Below are 23,366 nucleotides of genomic sequence, written 5' to 3'. Positions count from 1 at the left end.
TATTAGCGCCTTTGACTGGGACTTTGTCATCAACTGCCGAAGGTGCAATAGCTGGAACTACCATTGCAGAATAATCTGGTTTCTTCTTCGTCTTCTTAATGTTGTCATCCTCCTTAAGCTTGGGATCTTTGTCACGAGAAGCTAGCTGCTTAGAGGGGAAGTCGATAGTTTCCTGTTTTACTCCAAACTTGGTAGCAATCTTCTAAAACTCGCGATTGCAATTTTCTGACCGAGAGAAACTTCCATGAACCGTGATATTGGTTCCATTGTTACCTGACATTTTGAGCTTTAGATATGCATAATGCGGCATAGCCATAAACATGGAATAAGCTAGCCTCCCGAGTATAGCGTGGTACTGCGATTCCCAATTCACTACCTCAAACTCGATCCTTTCTCCTGAAATTGTCGGGTTTACCAAAGACGACATTCAAGGAAATTTTGCCAAGAGGTTGTGCTGGCAACATTGGGATAATGCCATGGAAACATATATCAGATTCCTGCAACATATTGGTTGTGATGCCCATATTTTTTACTGTGCTTGCGAATATTAGATTCAATCCACTTCCTCCGTCCATGAACAGTTTACTCATACTGAATCATCCTATTTGTGCTTTGACTACCAGGGCACATGACCTGGTCTTGGGATAGACATTGGATGGTCGGCCCTGCTAAACAGGATGCTCTGTGACGACCAGTCGATATATTCCGGGATGTTTGCCATGGTGCTTTCCGCTAGGTTGATTTCTTGCGTAAGCTTCTTCATCTCTCTCCTAGAAACACCAGTTTTATGGATCATGCTCATCTGTCCCCGTGGTGGGGGAAAAGCTTCATTAGAAGTACGAGTTTGAACTTGTTGAACTTGATACTGAGGTGGAGGTGGTGACGGGTTTGGCGGCTGCGGTTGTCCCCTGCCTGTTTCGTAGAACTTCTGAATGTCGATAAACTGTTGACAGTCTCTGAGCAAATGACTCAACTTCTTGGTGTTGTCTTTGGGATCAATATACGCATGTATATTACAGGAGCGTTTAATTGCTCAGAAAATAGTAACTCTGGGACCCGTGGAGTTCGAAAGCCGCTACGATTGTTATCCCGACAATCATCGCGCCTATCACCCCGTTGATCATCATACCGGTCATCGCTCCGATCATCATGCCGATCCGAATATCCAGCAGCCACGATGTTGGTATCACCGTACCCACGGTCTTTCCTCTTTTTACGGCGATCACGCTGATGGCCTGAATCATGCCTCTGTTGGTCATCGTCTTCATCGTCACTGCGTGGACGAGGCTTCCTTACGTGATCTTCTCCATCAGCCCAACTGTTGGCCATCTCCATAAGTTTAGTAATGGTTGTTGGCTTCTTTCGGCCAAGCTCTTCCACATACGATTCTCGTCGGATGCCATCACTGAAAGCATCAATCGCTCTGTCGACGGAAACATCTTCGGCAGCGTTTAGGAGCTTAGTAAAACGCCCGATGTACGCGCGCATTGATTCCTTCGGCTTCTACTGACACTGACGCAGCTCTTCGATTCCGATCGGCCTCTTGTAAGTGGCCTCAAAATTCTTGATGAAAGCATCGACCAAATCTTCCCAGGATCTCATAGATCCTTTCGGCAGGCCTCTCAACCATGCTTGTGCCGAATCTTTCAGGTAAAGCTGTAGACATTGCATCGCTGCTATTTGATTTCCCTTGTGTAAGATCAGAGTTTGTAGGAGGTAATCATCTCTCCAAGACCTTGGCTCCTGCTGCCCATCATATTTAGCAACATCATTAGGAGTAGGCTTGGATCTCTTCGGTGGCATCGTCTCCCGAATCTTGTAACTTAAGCAATCGGCTCCTCGAAGTTCACTGTCATATTCTTGGGTTTCCTCGGAATCACCGCTATCATATCCTTCTCTTACAGCACGCCGACGACAAGCTTTGTCGATTCTGCTTTGTGTAATATCATCGCAAGCATCTTTCGAACGATGCTTGGATCCACTGCTCTGATGTGTAATTTTCTCCTTTCTAGGGGCGAGCTTATCTCCAAGGATCGCGAGGCTCTCCAACGCACCTCGATGAGCTTGTGCCATGGGCCCATTGGGTGTCGGCTGGTGATTGATCAAACAGGCTGCGAGGTTAGCTGTTGCCCCTTCGACAGTTTTTGGCCTGAGCATGCCTGCGGTGTCCATGGTCATAAAGGGGTTGGACAAGTTTGAAGTAATCTCACTCGCATCATCTTCCGAAAGTCGAGGCATTCGCGGTCGATATCTTCCTGAACCTTGACTGCTATGGGATGCACTTCCATGTGATGCTCTACGTCGCTCGCTAGACTGGGCAGCTGCGTGTCAGCGTCGATCGAGACCTACTTGCTCGTTCGACAATTGCTCTCGATTCCTTTCTAAGATAGTATGATATGCATTAAGGGTCCCTGCCGAAGCTCCAGAAGGGATTCGAGTATTATTGGTTATAGCAGAACGAGCAATTTCCCACTCTTCCTCGGTAATAGTGTAGTCACTATTATCATTACTAGGGCTATTATCAACGTTGCGACGCCCACGATTGGCGCGTGGGGTGTGTTCTCCTTCAGAAAGCCCTTCTCCGTTGACTGAGTTGAGGATATCGTAGATTTGATGATGCGCCACACTCCAGGTGGCTGCCCTGGCGATACTGTCGATACTTTCCTCATCCGAAGAATAATTGGCACTGCAGACGAACAGCGTGTCATCCGAACCCAGTCTGTGCCTGGTGTCGCAGTTGAGACAATAGTATGATGTTAGATCAGATGATGCATAGTCATCAGATCCAACAGACATAGATGATGTCGAACGACACAAAGTCGATGATGGTGAAGACGTTGGTGTTGATGCCGATAGCGCAGCCGATAGACCGACCGAGACCGGAGTCGATGCGGTCGATCCTGCTGCCGATGAAGATAGAGTCCTTGACGAGATAGGGGCGAACGGATCAGGTAGCCGAAGGATGCCCTCGGTGTCAAAGTAGTAGTGGACGCTCCCGAACGCCATATTCAGCCCGCCTCGCAGACCCGAAAAGATCGGACGAGATGAGTCGTTATGTGGAGTAAACTCGAAGGACCCGAATCGAATCGAGTTTCCTGAGCTTGGTGATGAAGGGGCCGACGATAACATCGGCAATGCTGACGGAGTTGTGGACGACATGATCGAAGCAGCCGATGACGAGCCTTGCATCGACAGGTTTCCCACAGACAGCGCCAATTGATGAGGGTGCTCCCCGGCAATGCCCACCTTTAGAGGCTTAGGGTTGACGGAATCCTGCAGGCTGACACGAGACATTGGATACCAAACAGACAGGGAGAGAGATTTACCCAGGTTCGGGGCCCTCGATGAGTTAAAACACTTACTTCCTGCTTGTCTGATCTTGATTATCGAATATATCGGGTTACAATGGGGTAGCCGAAGGCTATGGTTGTGATCTCGTCGAGAGGCTAAGATTCTAAGGACCTAGCTCTAGACTTGCGGTGAATCTATCTGTTGTAGTTGTGTCCCTCAGCAGACCCTCTCCTGGCCCTTATATTGCAGGTCAGTTCTCGAGAGTTCTGTCCAGGTATGACTAGGTTACAAAGAGTTCTACTTCTAATCTTTCCTTCTTTAACGTCTTCTTGCCTTGTTCATTAAAAATCCTTCTTCAAGTGGATCTCCTTTTCTGGAACCGACGTATTGGCCCACCTTGGTTGTTGGGCAATCTTCATGGGCCCCTGGTTGGGCCGTAGGAGGTAGCGTAATGCTAGTTACCCGAAGGGTAATTCCCACATCAGCGTCTCTTGACATTGAGGAGAAAACCCGGACTAAGGATACTACTGAGAAAAGAGATGGTCAGTCTAGCACCAACATGGTGCAGAAGAAAGCCTACAACAAGAAGAAAGGGAATAACACGCCTACCTTCAATAAGCGTGTAAAGATTACAACCTTCAAGAAGAACAAGATCAACAAAGTTAATCCAAGTTGCTTTACCTGTGGAGAGGTTAGCCACTTTTATAAAAACTACCCAGAACATGCAGACTGTGAGAAAAAAGGCGAAGAATGTCAACACTATGACCGCTAACAGTGTTGATGGGTATGGTAATCTCGTTATTGTTCTTTCGGCATTTCAATCTCCATGTTGGTGGATTAATACAAGTGTTATTGTTCATGTGTGTGCTAACATATCTATGTACACTTCTTATCAGATCGTCCATGATTCTTCCACCCTGATGGGGAATGGATCACTGATGACGTTGGGACTCCAAGTGCAGAGTGTTGTGTAAGCAGAGTATTTTCCCCACAAGGGTGGCTCGAGGGTTATACCGAAATCTCAGGGAATGGAGTAATGAGTTATCTCTCCCTCTCTTATTTTAGCAATCCTGCAAAATAAAATAAAGTCTTGTGTCCCAACTCCACCGTGTGGTTGTCAAGTACAAGGTTTTGTGTAAGTAAAAGTAAAATAAAGTAGCAACTAGAGTAAAGTAAACTAAACAAGTAAAGTAAACTAAGTAAAGTAGTAAATGTTTGTTTGTTTTGGGGTTTTGTGTGCAAATAAGAAATATAAATATTTTTGTATTTTCGAATTAAAATAGTGCTGCAAATAAAATGTAAGATAAAAGCAATGGAAATGTGTTTCTTATGATTAAAATTGCACCGGGGTTCATGGGTTCACTTAACTATTATCTCTTTTAAGTTGCGGACAATAACAATTTATCAATGAGATATGAGGAAAATAACTTCAACATGTCTAAGATACGCATTCATATGGGCATCACGTCCTAACATAGAGATGATGCAACGCATCTCTCTTATACTCCACAAGATAGGAAAAACTTCATGCATTCTTGTATTAAGAATTCACAGAGTATAGCCATAAGTACTTTGACATGAGGTCCAAGTGCTCCAGGTCCTTCTTTCGGTGAAAAAATTGTGTTCCCGAAAGTCTAGCTCAATTTAACTCTGTATAGGTCTCTGAAAGTGAAAAATACACAAAACAAGGTTTTCCTATTCTGCAAATATACAACCCAAATAAAGGGGTCATCGGTAAATCCCCATAAATCAATGTAAAACATGGTATTATCATCATATATATTGCAAATATGTGGGAATTCACGCTAATAAAGGACAAAGTTCATGTATGCATTTTACATGCATCAATCACATACTTCTGTTCGTGGTGTTGGCACGGTAGATCTAAAGTACACTTCGGGGAATATCGTGTAGCTGAGAAACGCGCAACATGTCCCTACTATGAACAAGAATCTCGTTAGTGGATCCCTTCTATGCAAAGATGGGTTCAAGATTGTTTTGGAGCCAAATAAATTAGTTGTTTTGAAATTTGGACAATCTATTGGTAAAGACTATGAGTGTGGAGGCTTCTTCCGTTTTTCGCTTTTCGATTTCAATAATAAATTTGTGAAACATATTTGTGGCGATGTTAGTGATGATACAAGTGTTTGTCTCTCTCATTTATGTCACATTAGATTTAGTTTAATGTCTCAGCTATCCAGTATGAGTTTAGTTTTGAATTTCACTACTGCCAAAGGTCTAAAGTTCCAATGTTGTGCGCAATCAAAGCAACCTCGAAAACCTCACAAGACGGCCGAGGAGAGAAACTTAACACCTCTAGAACTCATTCATTCTAATCTATGTGAGATGAATGATCTGTTCAGAAAATGTGAAAAGAGATATTTCATGACATTGATTGATGATGCGACTAGATTTTACTATATTTACTTGTTGTGAACTAAAGATAAAGCTTTTTTTTTAGATAATGGGCGCTTTGACTACTTCAGGACTAAAGATAAAGCTTTAGACTACTTTAAAATTTATAAGGCCGAAGTTGAAAATCAACTAGAGAGAAAGATCTCAACTAGGGTTTGGAATGAGGTGTAGTGGAGGTTCCATTTAAGAGTGTACTTGTACTTCAGTGTCTTTGTGTTTTTGACTGAGTTGTACTTGTCATTTGTTGTACTAAATGCATATGTGCTATGTATATAAATGTATTCAAGTATTCACTGAGTTGTATTTGTCCTTCGATGTGCTCATACTCTGTATTTAAATGTACTCGTGGTTCGTACTGTATTTAGTGTTGCTTCACTCTCGATTAACGAAATGTACTCAAAACTTTTTTTTTTTCTAAAAGAACATAAATTCGGAAGAGGACCGCTCCGTCGGTGGCTAATTCTGGGGCTCCAACACTGAGACGTGGCCCTATGCTGTCCTTGGATTTCCATTTCCAAATCAAGAAGTCTTCCGACAGGGCCAGCCACCCACCTCGGCCCAACAACCACACCCACCGGACCCTAGCAATCTTTCTACACGTTGGCCCGCTACGCCTCTCTTCTCCCTGCCCACCAACCATAACTCAAAGCTCCCCAGCTCCGCCTCCGTCTCCGGCCACGGCGGGCAGCCACGCACCATGGCGCCAACGGTGGAGATCAAGAATCTCACCTTCACCTACCCGGGCATCGACGGGAAGCCTCCGCCCGGAGCGCCGCCGCTCATCGAGGACGTCTGCTTCTCCCTCGACGCCGGTCAGCGCTGCCTCCTCGTCGGCTCCAACGGCGCAGGTAACCACCCTCCGGAATCTTTCCCTCCCCCCCTCTCTCTTTCCGGTTCGTCTCGTCTCGTTCTTCCTTCCCGCGGGATTTGATTTGGGGTGGGCGCCGGGGGCAGGCAAGACGACGATACTCAAGATACTAGGCGGGAAGCACATGGTGGATCCGAGCATGGTGCGGGTCTTTGGCAGGTCGGCCTTCCACGACACGGCGCTCACCTCCTCCGGCGACCTCTGCTACCTCGGCGGCGAGGTGAGCTGACGATTTACGAACTCCCTTTACCTTCTGTCGCGCAATTGTCAGACCACTAGACATCTGCAATCAATGACACGCGAACTGGGCAATTAACCATCCTCGGATGATGAATCTAATTCAGTAGCTTCGTCTAATGGATGCAGTGGAGGCGCGACGTTGCCTTTGCGGGCTACCAGGTCAACATACAGATGGACATTTCCGCGGAGAAGATGATATTCGGTGTTACTGACGTTGATCCTCACAGGAGAGATGAACTTATCAAGGCAAGTTCATTCCGAATTGGCCGCACTAACAAGTTCATTAGTCTATCAGATTTTACATGGAAAACTGAAAGTTAGGAATTTAAGCTTTTTTTTTCATGCTTCAAATATTCTATACTGATTGTCATCCTATTCTCTAATGCACAGTATCTAGAATTGGTTGTGTTTCATATATGGGACTTAAATCCTGTTGTGACAGACCCTAGTGCTTCTGCAACAATCAAATGGTTCCCAGAAATCTCCCATTCGCCATGGTCACACACTTGCATATTCTAACCAATTACAGCCAACTGGAAAATGTTATGTGGCTGCTAGGGTTTGGGAGGGAGAGAGAGGGCTGCGATGGCGCGAGAAGGCCGGCCGGGGGCCTTTTGCCCACGGCCGGGCAAGAGGGAAGGGATTTCCTTCTTAATTCTTGCTTGCTTAGATTGATACATCTCCTCTCCATATATAGAGAGGTTTACTTGACTCCCAAGCAAGGCTTACTTGACCCCTAAGCAAACCATAAGACTAACGGGCCCAGGCCCATGACGTACTCTAACACTACACCCCACCTGGACATGCAGCTCGTCCTCGAGCTGCAACCTAAACCCTAATACCTAAAAACGAGCCTTTTACATCTCGGCTTGTTTTATTACTCTCAACCTGAAATAGACTGGGACGCTTTATTGTTGACCCCTGAAAATAAAGTGGACACCATCCGCCCGTCGGACGTGCACCTGTACAACCACCTGGATCCCATGGAAACCAGCGGGACAAAAGGAGCCCGCGCGGCGGCTGGCGGCGGAATGCAGTGGTGCTACGCGGTGCGCTCCTGTCGGTGACACCATGCCTTCTCCCCGCTGGATGACTGTCGATGGCGCAGAGACTTTGAGGTCGCTGCCCGCGGGAAAAACGGCATGTTCGCCGCCCGTGGGGGAAATCGCACGCCCAAGATCCCCAACACAGCGGACGAGATCGAGGTCCCTTGCGCAACGAAGCGCAACTTGGAGGAGCTGCAGCTGCAGATCACGCATCTCCCGCACACGCCGACGCACTAGGAGGCCGCGCGCAGCAGCCTGCAGCCTCACCGCCGCCGACACGTGGCGGATAGCGATCCAAGTCGGAAGCGGTGATGGCGACGGAGAGAAACGGACATGGTGGAAGGGCATCCCGGGCGGTGTCGATGTAGAGCCCGGGGCCAAGGTCGCTCCCACACCGCCGAAAGGCAGGGACGGCGTCGGTGGCGGCAGCAGCCGCTGCTGCGGTGTTGGTGGCGACGGCAGCAGCTGCTGCTGTTGCAGCTGCCACCGAACGGCGAGGATAGCGGCGGTGAGGACAACGGCTGCGACGGCGGCGTTGGTGGCGGCGGCAGCTGCTTTATTCTTCTGCGACGTCCCGGTGGGGAAGAAGGCGGCCGACTCTTTGGAGAAGAGGGACCCCGGCGCCGAGGAGATGGTGGACAGCGGCGAGGATCGCAGCCCGGCGTCGGGTGGCGGCGGCGGCAGCGACAACGGCGTCGGCTGCAGCAGCCCGGCGATCGCGGCGGATGCCGCCTGGTGCGTCGGCTGCCACGGCAGCAGCGCCGCCAGCGGCGGAGGCCCATAGGGGCCAGCCAAGTAGAGGTGGATCTCGTGGACCGCGGTGGCGAGATCGCGGAGGGCTGCGGTGATCTCCGCCGGGGAGAGAACGGCGGGGACGTCGGATTGCAGCGGCGGTGGGTGCGAAGAACTCGGTGGAGGGCTGGACATGATCGAACCCGGGAAAACTGATACCTAGTGTTATGTGGCTGCTAGGGTTTGGGAGGGAGAGAGAGGGCTGCGATGGCGCGAGAAGGCCGGCCGGGGGCCTTTTGCCCACGGCCGGGCAAGAGGGAAGGGATTTCCTTCTTAATTCTTGCTTGCTTAGATTGATACATCTCCTCTCCATATATAGAGAGGTTTACTTGACTCCCAAGCAAGGCTTACTTGACCCCTAAGCAAACCATAAGACTAACGGGCCCAGGCCCATGACGTACTCTAACAGTTTCATATATGGGACTTAAATCCTGTTGTGACAGACCCTAGTGCTTCTGCAACATTCAAATGGTTCCCAGAAATCTCCCATTCGCCATGGTCACACACTTGCATATTCTAACCAATTACAGCCAACTGGAAAATGAACTATTTAAATCAACTGTCTATTACTGAATGTACCATGTGCTTGCAAACTCACATACTACTGTTATCCTAGAAAGAGTAGAGTATTGTGTAGTAAAGCTATTCATCTCATGCTCAATACAGTACAATATGCCTGTCTGATGGCAGTTGGTAAGCTGATGCTTCCAATGCAATTCAGAGAATGCGCGTATTAAAATCCATTTTTCTAGCAACAACTTTGAAATCACCACTCTTGGATTTCTTTTCACGATCTCCTGGTTGTGTTTCACCTCACACCTAAGCATCTAGGGATGAGTGGCTTATTTAGTTTATGCGAAGTGTAAGAGAAGAGTGTAGTGAAGCGAGTTTAATACATGTAGCTGCCACTATATCGATGAAGAATCTCTCAAAAATCCGCTTCAAAGGCTAAATCCTTCAAAAAAAATTGAGTCGTCTCTAAACTTTTTTCTTTGTCTCATTTCGAGCGAATTGAGGCATGTTCAGTAGTCAAAGCAACTTCGCACTATGTTGGATATAAGGATACCTTTGAGGAGTAACATGAATTTTCGGAAGAGCTTTTTGTGATGTAAAAGTGTAAGGCAGGAACTCAAATCTGAAAATAGAACAACATGAAAGATAAAAGGTTCAAAGTATTTGTACTACATTCATCAGAAAAAATATATAATTAATAGAACATAATTGTTCCCTAATCTATAAATTATTTTAACCAAATATAGAACTCATTCATTCCCTTTCCACTGAAACATACAACTTCACTTATGTAAGCGATTGCAACATAACATTTGGTATGCATGTCCATAAGGTGAACTGTTCTAAAGACTTTGTTTTCCTTGCTTATTATCCATACATTACGACCTACCTCGTTTGGCTTAGTATAGACGGGTCAAATAATGTAAACTAAGTTAATCCCCAAAATATAATCTTGGCAACCTCAGTTGCATGTCAAATATTAGGTGAGGATTAGCTGATAATTCGACCTTGGCTTCTGACAAATCTTTGTTTAGTCTAAGTGGCGCAACTTTACTGAACTTCCAACATTTGTCATGTCACAGATTTTGGATATTGACCTTGGTTGGCGCATGCATAAGGCATCAGATGGTCAGAGGAGAAGAGTCCAGATTTGTATGGGACTTCTCAAGACATTCAAGGTTTGAGAAATTTGCCTTGTTGTGCCACCAAAAGGGTGGAGCTGTGTGTGCACACAATAAGATTTTCTTTTTTTGAAACTGCACACAACAAGATTTTCATAAGACAGTAAAACTGCAATGCAGGTTCTTCTTCTTGATGAGATCACAGTTGACCTTGATGTGTTGGCAAGAGCAAATCTATTAACATATCTAAAGAAGGAATGTGTGGAACGAGGTGCAACGATCATCTATGCCACCCATATCTTCGATGGCCTGGATGATTGGCCAACTGATATTGTGAGTTTCCTCGCATGTGCTTTATATGCTAATGGAATTCATGCAACTATTAGCACCTATTGACACTATCCGGTTTCAGGTTTACATTGCTCATGGGAAGTTGCAACTAGCGCTGCCTTTAGAAAAGGTGAAAGAAACGAGCCAGTTATCGCTCATGGTAAGCTATAATAAAAATATAAAAGAAGCATGTTTTAATTAGCACAGCACAGTACAGATGTTCATCAAATTTTGGTGCATTTGCATTTCAGAGAACAGTGGAGAGCTGGCTGAGGAAAGAGAGGGACGAGGATAGAAGGAAGAGAAAGGAGCGCAAGGAGAAAGGCCTCCCAGCATTTGACAAGGTTATTGAGGGGAGTAGGGTAATCAACAACGGTTGGGCAGCAGGAAGGCTCACCTCGACCATCGCAGGCGAAGAGAGCTTCTTTCTCAGCTCAAACAGCGTTCTTCGGTAGTGATCATACCTGTAGCTTGGTTCTTGAGATGATGAATAACAGTCCTATGACATATTCACATCATACCGGAGGAACTTCAATGGTAACAGCAAAGTTCTAACACCAAAGGGAGGAACGAAGTTCAGCAAATTGTCCACGCTTGCTGCATGTATACAAAATTGTAATCTGGATGTCGAATATTATTATTGAATTTATTTTTCATATAATATATATTAATTTGTTTTTTTTGTCTTTGTACGCCATTCGAATCTACCCCGTACTTCTTTCCAGCCTAGCCAAAACTCGGAAAAAAAGACTCTTGGTAGTGGAAAAACAAGTACTCGAGAAAGAAGAGCTTAAACGTAGTCTGCCAACAAAGAAAGCCCATTTGCTTTGGGCCCTTTCTCACATTCACACCTTCTACAGCCGTTCTTTTTTTTTTTGAAACAGGGTTCCTTCCCTAAAACGAATCAGGGTTGGCTTCGTTGTTGGTAAGGCAGATCGGCATTTCGCCGTTCAAGTCTGGAGATCGCGATCCCAAAGAATTTCTCGCCCGATCGGTTCCGGCATCCTCCATTATGCAGTAGTTGGGTAGGGTGTTCCTATCATCTTCTCCTTCTTGATTTGCCTTTTTTGCTTTGACCAGTCGCCGCTTTAATTCTGAAGCTTCTAGAAACACAAGAACTCAGATTTCGGATTTAAGCACCTAACCCTGTACACCCTTTTATGGGACAATTGCTTTGAATTTAGACAAATCTTAGACATCGTTTATGGGATGGAGGGAGTATTTGATTTTCTATTTCTGCTATCTAGTGAAATGTTTGATTGTTTTTACTGTCTAGTATTTATCACCTGTTAGGACTAGGTGTTAATTCACACTTTCGATTCTCATTATATGTTCCCCACTTGCTATACATGATGGTGTGCCCCTTTCAATATCTGCAGCTAGCTCATCTGGTGCCCAGCACGATGAACCTCGCCGGAAATGGTATATCTTCCTATCTGCGGCACTGAATATCATCATGTTAGCAGTGGATCATTGTTATTTTTTCTTGCCGTAACCAGTGATAAAATTTACACTGCATCCAGCGGACCATTGGTATGCATTTGTAGGGGTATCAGCGCATTGCTTCGTGCTGTGCACTGCCGGAACAGGCAACTGCGTCATCAACAAATCGTGTATATGGACAAATGTCTTTAGTCCCTGTCCGCCTCATCTAAGAAAGACACACCAAATTCAGAGAAGAATACAACCCACTGTCTTAGCTGTACTTTTTGTCCACAAACACTACATAAGCCTGTTCTCACAAATCTAGTGGCTTAGCGATGTTCTAAGTTCATAAGCACATGCTATTTCGTTTTGATGGTTAAACCATTAGTGATTTTAAATTGGGACATACTTTTGTGAGGCGTTTCAATTTACAGTCTCTGCTTGTGTTTTTCTCCCAGTTGTGAAAGCTTGGCCTGTAAGAACCCAGTCATCTATCCAACCTTCTGTGACATCTTGCCAAATAAGCACGCTGAGGCATGCGAGAAGTGCCAGCCAATTCAGAATCAGCGCACATCACGCTCCAAGGCTAGGTCCCCATGAAGTTCTGAAATATCCAGTTCTTACTGAAGCCACCGTGAGGGATGTCGAGAGGCAGAACATGCTTGTGATCATCGTTGATGTCCGTGCAGACAAGGGTGAGATCAAGGCAGCTGTTCAGGAAATTCTTGGCGTCAAGGTTAAGAAAGTCAACACCCTGATAAGGTCAGCATCTGCTTAGCTAGTGATCCCCTCATCTGTTCTGCTAACCAAATCATCTAAGTTGGTAAATAATTCTGTCCTTTGATTTTGTCTCTTCAGCCTGTATTGATTCTGAAGTTACGTACTTTTTGTGTGTGTGAATTTAGGTCAGATGGGAAGAAGAAAGCCTTTGTGCAGCTGACACAAGACTACAACACCGCAGATGTTCTACATAGAGAAAATAACTCAAGCAGTGGTTAACAAGGATTGCTAGTCAATATTATATGGTCTTTGTTTCAAAATGTTCAGAAGATTGACAGGTTTCAACTCAGTTAGCTAAACTATATGGGTTTAATCTATACTTCTACATATATCATATATATCAGTGTGACGTTTTGGAGGCCGAGCTACATGTAGCTCTTTATTTTCAAAGACTCAAAAGTTGTGTTTCAAAGTTTTAAAAGAATCTAAAACAAAATCCTAGAGATAGTCAATGATATGTGCTACAAATGGTGAAAAATCTTAATACAAACTGGTTTGTATTATAGGCTACACGAAATTGATAAAATCTGACAAAATTAGTAGTTTTGAAATGTGTACTATTCACTATAAAATTTGTTAGAATTTTTTATTTTTGTGTAGCCTAGAATAGAAAGTAGTTTGTATTGGGATTTTACACCGTTGTAGTATACATCATTGGTTATCTTAAAAAATTTAATTCAATTTTTTCAAAGTTTTAAAATTTAAATTCTGAGTGTTTGAAAATAAAGGGATACGTGTAGCTCGGCCTCCATTTGAAGTTTTCCATCTATATCTAATATAAAAAGTACGAGTTAGATCGGGATCAGGATGATCCTAGCCATCATCAGTATCTATATTTATGTCTATATCTCTGTCCATATCTATAGTCATATATTTCTATACTTCTATATCTAAACCTACAGCCGTTATTGTTGAGTGGGGTCACAATCGGGTACTCTTCTCTTCTTCCATTTTCCGGCCGGCCGATGTGAAGGTCAAATCTATATTCATGTATATATATCCATCCATATCTATAGTCATATATTTGTATACTTCTTATCTATGTCTATGACCATTATCGTTGTGTGGCGTCACAAGTTGGTACTCTTATTTTCTTCCATTTTCCGGTCGATGTGAGGGTCAAACTTAGAGCACTAAAGTTTGGGAAGTTTGATGTAGAAAACACCAAAATAAACATTGTATATGCAATAATTATCACTGTTCAAAAACTAGGCCGATTCAGCGATTACTAGGCCGATTAATCGCTACTAGGGGCATGACCGTGTCGATTACCATTAATCTCTTGTGTTAATCCTTTAGCCGATTAATCGTACAGAAAGTCCGATTACTAGGTATGTTCCCGATTAACTACTGCACTTGGTCAAAACAGTTATAAACTTTTCAATGCATATAGCTAGTATAGGTGCTACCCCTCCTCAATAAAGTAGGTTTTGCAAAGCTCCCGCTTGATTGCAGCCTCCAACAGCTTGAGTTCCGCTGTCGCCAACTAGTTCCTTGCCCTCCCAGACCAGTTACTCTCAGTTGCCTAGATACAGGAGCTCGACCACCTTGAGTAGCTCGTGCAGGAGCTCAAGGGCGCCTTCGATAGGTTAGGTGGTTGAGGTGTAAGAGGCGTCGTACCATAGGTAGGTGGTGGGAGAAAATAAACTTCTGAGGTGAGAGGATAAGAAGTGGAAGGAAGAAACGCGGCTTCGACTAGTGGATCCTGATTCCCTCGTGACCTTGAAGATTAGTTCACGGAGGAGAAGCATACATGTTTTTCTGGGATTTTAGGCTCTAAAAAAGTAGGGCCAAACATATAGAGGCTCATATACTATTATTTTTCTTATATAAATAGTATTTTACGTGATAATTTGTGTAGGTTACACCGATTAATAGCCGACCGATTAAATCAGTTAATCGTCCGAATTCCGATTAATCGCTACTCCCAAACCGACCGAGCAGTTAACGATTACCGATTTCCTTAACATTGATAATTATACATAAATTCTATATGACCTGCATTGTATGGCGTGAGATTTTAGGTTTTCACGAGACATTGCTTAGAATTAATGTGTTTGGTTGGAGGAACAAAGTGGCATGTAATAGAATGGTTCCTGATTCTTGTGTTTGGCTGAAAATATATAGCAAAATGTATTGGAACGAGGTTAGTTCCACCACAAAAAACATTCCACCAATATTTGGATCCACTTTACGCCTTTGATTTGGTATAATCACCTGGTTCTCGCCCTCTACTAATATAACTTGATCACACCCATGTACTAATAACCCGTTGGCTTCCAAACTTACCGTTAACTCAAAAATATGGGCTTTTCTACATCGATCACCTGTATCTAGTATAAAAAGCACGATATGATCCTAGCCATCACAAATATTTATATTTATGTCTATATCTCTATCCATACATATATAATCATAGTATATTTTTGTACTTCTATATCTATAATTGTTATTGTTGTGTGGCGTCACAATATGGAAATCTTCTTTTCTTCCATTTTCCGGCCGACGTGAAGGTCAAATCTGCATTTTATGTCAATATATCCATCCATATCTACAGTCATATATCTATATACTTCTATATTTGTATCTCTGACCATTATTGTTGTGTGGCGTCACAATTTGGTACTCTTCTTGTCTTCCATTTTCCGGCCGATATGAAGGTCGGATTTAGGGCACTAAGGTTGGCAACTTTGATGCAGAAAAGACCAAAATAAATATCGTATCTGCAATGATTACACATAAATTCTATACGACATGTATTGTATGGCGTGAGATATGAGGTTCTACAAGACGTCGTTAGGATGTGTTTGGTTGGTGGAACAAAGTGGCATGTAATAGAATGGTTCCTTATTCTTGTGTTTGGCTGAAAAAATATAGCAAAATATATTGGAATGAGGTTGGTTCCACCACACACACAAAATATGCCACCAATTTTTGAAGCCATTTTACGTCTTTGATTTGGTAGAATCACCTGGTTCTCGCCCTGTACCAACATCACATGATCACACCCATGCACTGATAACCCCACAAAAAATACTTCAACATTGGCTTCCAAAACAACAGAAACACAAAACTAGACCATTCCATGCGACATAATTCCCTCTCAAAACAAGACGGTGGAATCATTTCATTCCGGTGGAGCGGAAGTGCCGCGTACTCCGAAACAAGCACACTTTAACACTCACAACCAAAGTGTCAACAACCAAAAAAAACCAAAAAATAGTGATGATTTCATTTTCGTACCACACAAGAATAGACTTGGTAAAACACCACAACTGCCCTGCGCCCGTGAACCGAAAATGGCCTTTCTTTTGCTTCTTTCTTTCGCACCAAGAAAGGAAGCGCACAAAGCCACACAAGGAAAAGCGCAGCAACCCCGTGCACCGCGACACCCATCTGCTGCCCGCGTCCACCTCATCTCGTCCCCATCTCCCATCTCACCAGAAAAAAAAAAAGAGATCTTTTTGCCATTTCGCTCTCCACTTCTTCTCCCCCTTCGCCTCTTCTCCCCTCTTCCTCGCCGGCCTCGCCTCCTTCCCCAACCCCTGCGCCAACATGCTCGCTACCGCCGCCTGCTAGCGTCGCTGCGTGGTGGCCTGGGTTCCTCGCCCCGCAATTCGGCCCCGCCATGGTCGGGGTCTCGGCCGCCGCCGCCGCCGCCGCCTGGAGCCTGCTCGCCGCTTGATTGATTGATTGGCTCCGCCGTCTTCTCTCCGGGTTTTTCTAGGTATTCCTTCCTTCCGTCCCTGTCCCTTTGCTGCGCGAAAGCCATGCCCTTTCGGGGTTTATCTCCGTAAACCGCGCTTGGGTAGGTGTCTATGGATACGGTCTGGGTTTTTTGGGGGGCATGCGTGGATATGGTGGTGGTTGGCTCGCATCCCCCACTTTTGGCCAGTCGAGCCGGAATTGGGTCTTGTTTCACTGGAATTGGTAATTGCTGGTGTTTTTCGATGTTAACTGCATTTTAGGTACCTGTTGCCTCTTAGGGGCATAGAATTTGTCCCCAGAAGCATCTGTGATCGAACTCCAGGTTAGGTGTAGGTTTGCTTCCTGCTTTCTTGCTACCGGAGACCAATTCTTTCGGATTTGTTGCAATCTGCTTGGTAATATTTTGGGTGGATATGTGGTGTGCCGAACGGTGCCAAGTTGCTGTCAGGCGAAACCGTTTGCTGATTTTTTTTTTCTGGGCTTTTGCCAACATATCAGGTCCAACCCATTCTAAAAAATTTCCATTTTTTTTAACGGTGTAGTCAGTCTATGGAACAACAGACCACCCTTTAAGCTTTGAACTTGAAACCAAATTGTATGACAAAAAAATGTAAACTTCAAACTTCTGCACATAGTTTCAGTAGATTGAAGTGCATGTAGATTTTCTCAACTGGCTGGGTTACATGATTACATCCTAAGGTGTGTTAGCAAGTGACGCAGCGATCAAAGTCACCTATTTGCACTCGGCTGCAATGTTTGCTGAAGTTCTCATATATTACCTCTGTTCTTTATTAATTGACGCCAGGCATGTACGTACGTGTAGCCTACTTTCTATGTACAACTCACGTCAATTTAATGCGAACGGAGGGAGTACAAAAAGCAAATTGCCGCTTAAATTGTTCTGCAAATAACCCCAAAGCATGCTCTAAGCGTAGGGAAAGGTGGTAAGTGGTGATAGCATGATTTATCAATATTCTTCCTTCTTCGAGCATCCACATTTCGACACGGGTGCTAGAATCAGTAGTTTTTCTTTTTAATTTGGCCCATCGTTAGTATATTGGTCCTGATTGCACGGAATTAGTTCCATCAAGAATCTGTGCTTGAATTGTCATGTGACATGTAATCTTGAGGCTGTTATGCTGAAAGATGCTATTTTTGAGGAATATAGTCCCCAGCTTTGTAGGATTTGTTTTCTAGGCTTAGCTTGTAAGCTGCGGATTTGTGTGGTAAAGAATTTATGCCCGAACTCTGTTGTTGGTTTAGGTCTTTATTGTTGCTTTGATTCTTGTGCAAGAATCGATACTGTTTGTTGGTCTAGATCGCTTTCTCTCAAACTCAGGATTCAAGAACATGGAGTATTTGCCCTGTTACATGTGTTTGGGACATGGGGACATTCTACGCAATTTCTTTTGCTAGTTTGCTTCAGCATTCTTCAGTTTTTCCTTGAATAAGTTTGCTGGAGCATGTTGAATGACATGACTCACTCCTGTCCTCCCTTACCATGAAACTCTTTTCTTGCGCGCTTGTTTAATTTCAGTTTTTTTTTCCATTTCAATCAATATAATAGAAGTCCATCCTTTATTTACCTTTTCAGGTTTGCCAGAGGCATTACTGTTGAAAAAAAATCTTGGTACTTCTGATCGAAAAAGGAAAAGTTTGAGTTAGGGACATCCACGGTAATCATATTCTCCAGCATAAATCTTCTAGCACTATCAACAGACTAGTAATTTTGAATATGCCCTTTGGAGCACGTATGTGATTTTACGCTACATGCTGTTACCATCTGCAGCAAGCTCGCAATTGTTGTGTTTCATCCAGATTAGTTTGGGCTTTTGGTACAGTTTACCGATATATTTGTATTATCCACCAAAAAAGAAGACAATTCAAGTTGCTTGCATGTAAATTGACTGAAATTCTTGTACCTTCTGAGTATTTAGAGATTGGCAGTCTCTTATTCAGTGGCCGTGTTTTTATGGTTTCAGATGCCTGGCTCTGGCTTTGGTACAAATGCTGCCATGGGTTCTGCATCTCTCCCTGCTAGAGTTGAGTATAATACAGGTAATGGTTTGTCGGCGGAATACATATATGACCAGGGTCTATCTTATCCAGCTACAAACGGATATGCTTACTATGCAGGTATGTGTTCCTCTAGCCCCTTTTGACTCCTTTTTATGTCTATTTATTTTGGTGACCATGGTGTATAACTTTTCTGTTTCATTTTGGATAGGATTTGAACAACCAGTTGGATGGAGTGAAAACACTAATGTTTGGGGGTTAGATGGTCAATATGTCCAGCAGTCCGTAAGCGCATATCTAACACTCTGGTTGATGTTGTAATTGGAACATGTATAATTGTATATAGTTATATATTATAATATTCTTATGTATTCTTGTGACAATTTTATATTTCTGGTTGTGCAGAATGACAATCTCCCTTATGTATATTGCACACCTGGCTATGGATATCCCTATTCTTCCCAAGATCAGTACGCATATATGCCTGGTATGGTCATGGGAGTTGATGGCACAATTGTAGGAAGTCAACAATATTTCACCAATCCATATCAGCCTCCTGGCTCGCCATCTGGTTACTTCCCAGTATTCGTCCAGCCCACAACTGATATGAGCTCCACTGTTTCTTTGGAGCCTCCTACATTCGGTACTGGCTCTTCTGTTGCTAGTAGGCCTGCTAATATTAGGATAAAAGATAGACCTCAAATGTCTGGAAATACAATGGTTTCTCAGACTGCTTCGCAAACTGTCCCTTCTGGAAGTCCAGCTATTGCTCCCTCCCATCGTCCTTACCAGAATCAAAGCACCAATAAGCCTTCTGATCTTCCAAGTGTTAATGTGACGAGACGTGACAATCCTTCAACCTCACATTTGGCAGTTCCAGTTGATGCTTCATCAGCTTCCAAGGTACTGTAACCAAACTTGAACATTTACAGTTCAAGAGTTGCACCTTATGCCACCTAAGAGAAAATATGCATATCATCTTCTTAGTTCTTCATACCCGTGCCTCTAGATCGAGAACGCTGGAGCTGAGAATGAGATTGTATACCTATATGCTGATGGTCATGCACAGCGCACACATAATTTAGAGGAATCTGTTCTCCTGAGTTGTGGTTTTCTTAATTAAAAGTACTGCAGTACTGACTACTGAAATGAAAATTTATACCCAATCATATTGGTTATTCCATTCTTTAACTTTGTGAATAGAGTGGATTTCTGTGAACTACATGAACACTTGCTATACTACCGCAGGATCACATTTCTAAGAAATATTTTCAAAGAATCACTCTTACTCTTGCAAAAAACGGTTCGATAAAACTCAGTTCCGGTTATTCCCATAGGCCTGATATGTTGGGGCTGGTACACAGAGACATAACCGTTGCGAGCCTTGTTTTTCTGTCGTGGGCACAGATGCCACGTGCCACATATCAGCTGTTATTCACGTTGAAGACTAATGGCACAGCAGAGGTGGGCTATTAATGTGAGATGATATCCATGACCCGGCCGTGTATTGGCCAGGTCTTTGTGGCATCTGATTCCATATCGGCAAATGGGGTTAGCAAGGATTATGTCTCTGCATAGTGAGCCCTATCTATCAGGACAACTGGAAATGGATGGAAGTGTGGGTTCCTGAAACAATTTGCAAGAGTAAGTATGGTTCTTTGAAATTTTGTTCTTAAAAGTGTGATTTGTTGTAGTTCAGTAACAGTTAGTGTGGTTTTCAGAAATTTACTCTTATGCAAGAATCATTTGCTGTCTTAGTGTTCTTACATATAGTTTGCTGTGCCATTTCTTTTGCTGTTAAATGCTGTTTTTTGTAACTACACGTGAATCATCAACCAAGTGCTCACCAGGAGTTATTTGCCGTAATATTTCTGTAAAAGAACACATTATGTGCCCAAAACTGTCACTAAGGATGGAAAATCTGATCGAAGGCTGGATTCTTTTTTTCCAGAATTTCCAGGTCACTTCAGATGCGAGTGCTGGGGACACTGGACCAAGAACAGATAGGCCAGAAGTCGAGTCAGTGGCTACCACGGCGGGTCAAGATACTGAAACCAAAGCAGTGCCAAGCAGTTCTGTGAAAAACATTATAATACATCCTGACCAATATAATAAGGACGACTTCCCTATTGATTATCCAGATGCCAAATTTTTTGTCATCAAATCTTACAGTGAAGATGATGTGCATAAGAGTATCAAATATAATGTGTGGTCCAGCACACCCAATGGCAACAGGAGGCTGGATGCTGCATACTCTGAAGCACAAGGAAGAAGTCCACGGAAGTGTCCAATATTTCTATTTTTTTCGGTGAGTGTTGATGTATTCGTTTATTCTTTCTTTTTTTCTTTTCTTATTCTTCAAATTCTTATCTACGAGTTTGACATACCAACACATTCCTTTAGGTTAATACAAGTGGGCAGTTTTGTGGTGTCGCTGAAATGCTTGGCCCTGTGGATTTTCACAAAGATATGGATTTCTGGCAGCAAGATAAGTGGTCTGGGAGCTTTCCACTGAAGTGGCACCTCGTAAAGGACGTGCCGAATTCGTCCTTTCGGCACATCATATTAGAGAACAACGAGAATAAGCCTGTTACCAACAGCCGAGATACACAAGAGGTAATTGTTTGTTAATTGCGAGTATTGAACATAAGAGATAGTATACTGTGTACTGATGACAATTATTTCTTCTCTGTAGATACCTTACAAGTCAGGAATAAACATGCTAAAGCTATTTAAGAGCAGTCCCATGACGACATCGATTCTTGATGACTTCCCATTTTATGAAGGGAGGCAGAAAGCAATGGTAGAACAGAAACGCAGACACTTGGGTAGAAGTTCCAATGGTCTTATTTATGTTCCAGCACTTGTTGCTAAAAAGAGTGTTGTTGTGGAGGGTGAACCTTCTGAAGTAGGGAAAGGCCAAATTAGCAGCAATGATGCGCATTCCGGGGGAACTGGACAGGATAATGGTGATTGTAAGCAACCTGATAAGACGAGCCAAATGAAAGATGAAGTGGGTACTCAAGTAATCAAAAGGGATGCAGTAACACCTGTTGCACAACCTGAGCACATAAAAACAGAACGGCATAATTTAGATGCTAGTGTTCATAAACAGAATGAGTACAGTTCTGGCTCTCTGTCCCCAGAAAATATTGGAAGGAAACCTGCAGCCTTTAGCGAAGTAGTCAAGTCTAATGGAAAGGGTTATAATGACCGTAAAACGCAACCTGTGATGAACTCATCTGAAGCCAATTGTTCTGGGGGAAAAGGTCTTCCTCATGCATTCGATGGTCAGGACCCACCAAATCATATGAAGGATGGTGCATCTGGGATAGCTGCGGATATGAAGTCCACAAAATTGCTCAAGAAACCGGAGGACCTATCAACTAGTCAAGTGGAAAGGCAAGCAAAAGGCATTGTGAATGAGAGGACAGGGGTTACTCCAACTGGTGTTGTAAAGGTTGGCTCTGTCCACATCAAGCTAAATGCGTCTGGGGGCTCGTCATCAGAGATTATAGGTGATGGAAGTGGTTCCCTGGAGATGAAGGGGGCGGAACATACTGAACAGGCAGTCTCAAGAAAAGCGACTTAAGTGGAGTCAGGTGCAAATCGTTTGCAACTGATTTCTTTTTATTTCTGGGTGTTGTGAGTTCTTAAATTAACATTTCCATGGTGTGTTGGTCTGGATTAGCTAGCTACTTTTGCTTCTGGCTACCGCAGTTGGGTTTTCAGCCTGACTACTGACATCTTGACATCAAGGTTGGTTGGGTTTGGGTATAGTCTTTTTTTGTTTCATAATCTCCAACAGGTCATTAGAGGTATTTGTGGTGGGGGAAACCGTTTCTGTTTGTTGCTGTGGTGATATTCATTAGCAGCGGTTGGATTATGCATTGGGCATTATTGGGTGAAATGTAATCGAGTTTTCTATGGTACCAATATGGAGTATTAGTTGCTGAACGACTACCTGGTGTCTGGGAACCGTGTTCTCTTGTATATGATTGTCCATGTGGCTGACTTGCATAAGTTGAGAACTTATGCAAAGTTTACTGAGAATGGTTTGTTTATCGTGCATATTTGCCATCTGAGGTACTCGCATGACTTCTTCTTTTAGGGAGAGCCATGCGGCATGCTTTATTGATTAGATAACATAATTACATCGTTTGCCAACTTGGTAAAAATAAATCTAGGAGGCTTATGGACCCAAGTACAAGAATTACCAGATATATAAGCATTCTTAGCAAGCTCATGAGCTGCTTGATTGGCTTCCCTATTACAATTTTTTAAACCTGTGTTTATATACAAGTCTAGACAGCAGAGTATACATTACAACCATGTTTGATACACGCCAAGAAGGCAAAAAAAGGCCCCCGCGTCGCTCCTCCCCTGGGCGACACGGGCGGCGAAGCAACCACGCCGCCGGCAACCACCCCTCGCCCTCCACCACCTCCTTCCCTGCCGTTGCCGGTGGTCTCTGCTGGGCAAATCCCGCGCGGAGCCGGTGGTGGCAAGACATGTTTTCTCCGGCCGGCGGAGGGGCTCGCTCACGGTTTGGGGAAGTTGCGGCGGTGGGATAAAGCTCAGGGCGTGGCGGCGGGAGGTTGCGGCGCACCAGCCGGTGGTCGCGGTGAAGGGAGTCTGCGGTGGCCTGGTGCGTGGCTGTTGGCGGCGGGCCCAATCTGTGCTTGGCCTGGGCCGGTCAGGCAGTGGCCGTTGCGGGCGTTGCGTGGCTGCTGGCGGCCGGTGCTGGGGAAGGTGGTGGCGCGAGGCCGTGCGGGGCGGCGCGGCAGGGTGGCGGGGCGCGGCCGGGCCGGATCTGGGACC

At 44.3% G+C, this 23,366-nt stretch overlaps 3 protein-coding genes across 4 annotated transcripts; all 3 read left to right on the top strand.

Moving 5' to 3' along the window:
* Window positions 1-6,320: 6,320 nt before the first annotated feature.
* Window positions 6,321-11,296, top strand: LOC127295539 (ABC transporter I family member 20). Its single transcript, XM_051325504.2, has 7 exons — window positions 6,321-6,554; window positions 6,661-6,794; window positions 6,941-7,060; window positions 10,248-10,343; window positions 10,467-10,619; window positions 10,699-10,776; window positions 10,868-11,296. Exons 1-7 carry the CDS (start codon window positions 6,404-6,406, stop codon window positions 11,069-11,071), a joined length of 936 nt encoding a protein of 311 aa, XP_051181464.1. The 5' UTR covers window positions 6,321-6,403; the 3' UTR covers window positions 11,072-11,296.
* A 157-nt stretch (window positions 11,297-11,453) lies between these two features.
* LOC127348944 (large ribosomal subunit protein uL23) lies at window positions 11,454-13,150 on the top strand. 2 transcript variants are annotated; one of them, XM_051374792.1, is made up of 4 exons: window positions 11,454-11,641; window positions 11,996-12,038; window positions 12,500-12,803; window positions 12,952-13,150. In XM_051374792.1, exons 2-4 carry the CDS (start codon window positions 12,020-12,022, stop codon window positions 13,013-13,015), a joined length of 387 nt encoding a protein of 128 aa, XP_051230752.1. In that variant the 5' UTR covers window positions 11,454-11,641; window positions 11,996-12,019; the 3' UTR covers window positions 13,016-13,150. The 2 variants fall into 2 exon arrangements, with proteins under 2 accessions (XP_051230752.1, XP_051230751.1); XM_051374791.2 differs by having other exon boundaries at window positions 11,459-11,641; window positions 12,947-13,150.
* Window positions 13,151-16,233: 3,083 nt separating this feature from the next.
* LOC127295538 (uncharacterized) lies at window positions 16,234-22,502 on the top strand. Its single transcript, XM_051325503.1, has 8 exons — window positions 16,234-16,548; window positions 18,124-18,205; window positions 18,512-18,665; window positions 18,757-18,830; window positions 18,951-19,448; window positions 20,497-20,853; window positions 20,949-21,161; window positions 21,241-22,502. The coding sequence occupies exons 3-8, from the start codon at window positions 18,512-18,514 to the stop codon at window positions 22,135-22,137; spliced, it is 2,193 nt and encodes a 730-aa protein (XP_051181463.1). The 5' UTR covers window positions 16,234-16,548; window positions 18,124-18,205; the 3' UTR covers window positions 22,138-22,502.
* Window positions 22,503-23,366: the final 864 nt, after the last annotated feature.

This window comes from Lolium perenne, chromosome 4 (genome assembly GCF_019359855.2).
Source record: "Lolium perenne isolate Kyuss_39 chromosome 4, Kyuss_2.0, whole genome shotgun sequence".
In the NCBI taxonomy this organism is placed as follows: Eukaryota; Viridiplantae; Streptophyta; class Magnoliopsida; order Poales; family Poaceae; genus Lolium; species Lolium perenne.
The sequence above is the reverse complement of the archived record's forward strand: the minus strand, read 5'-3'. Positions and strand labels throughout refer to the sequence as shown.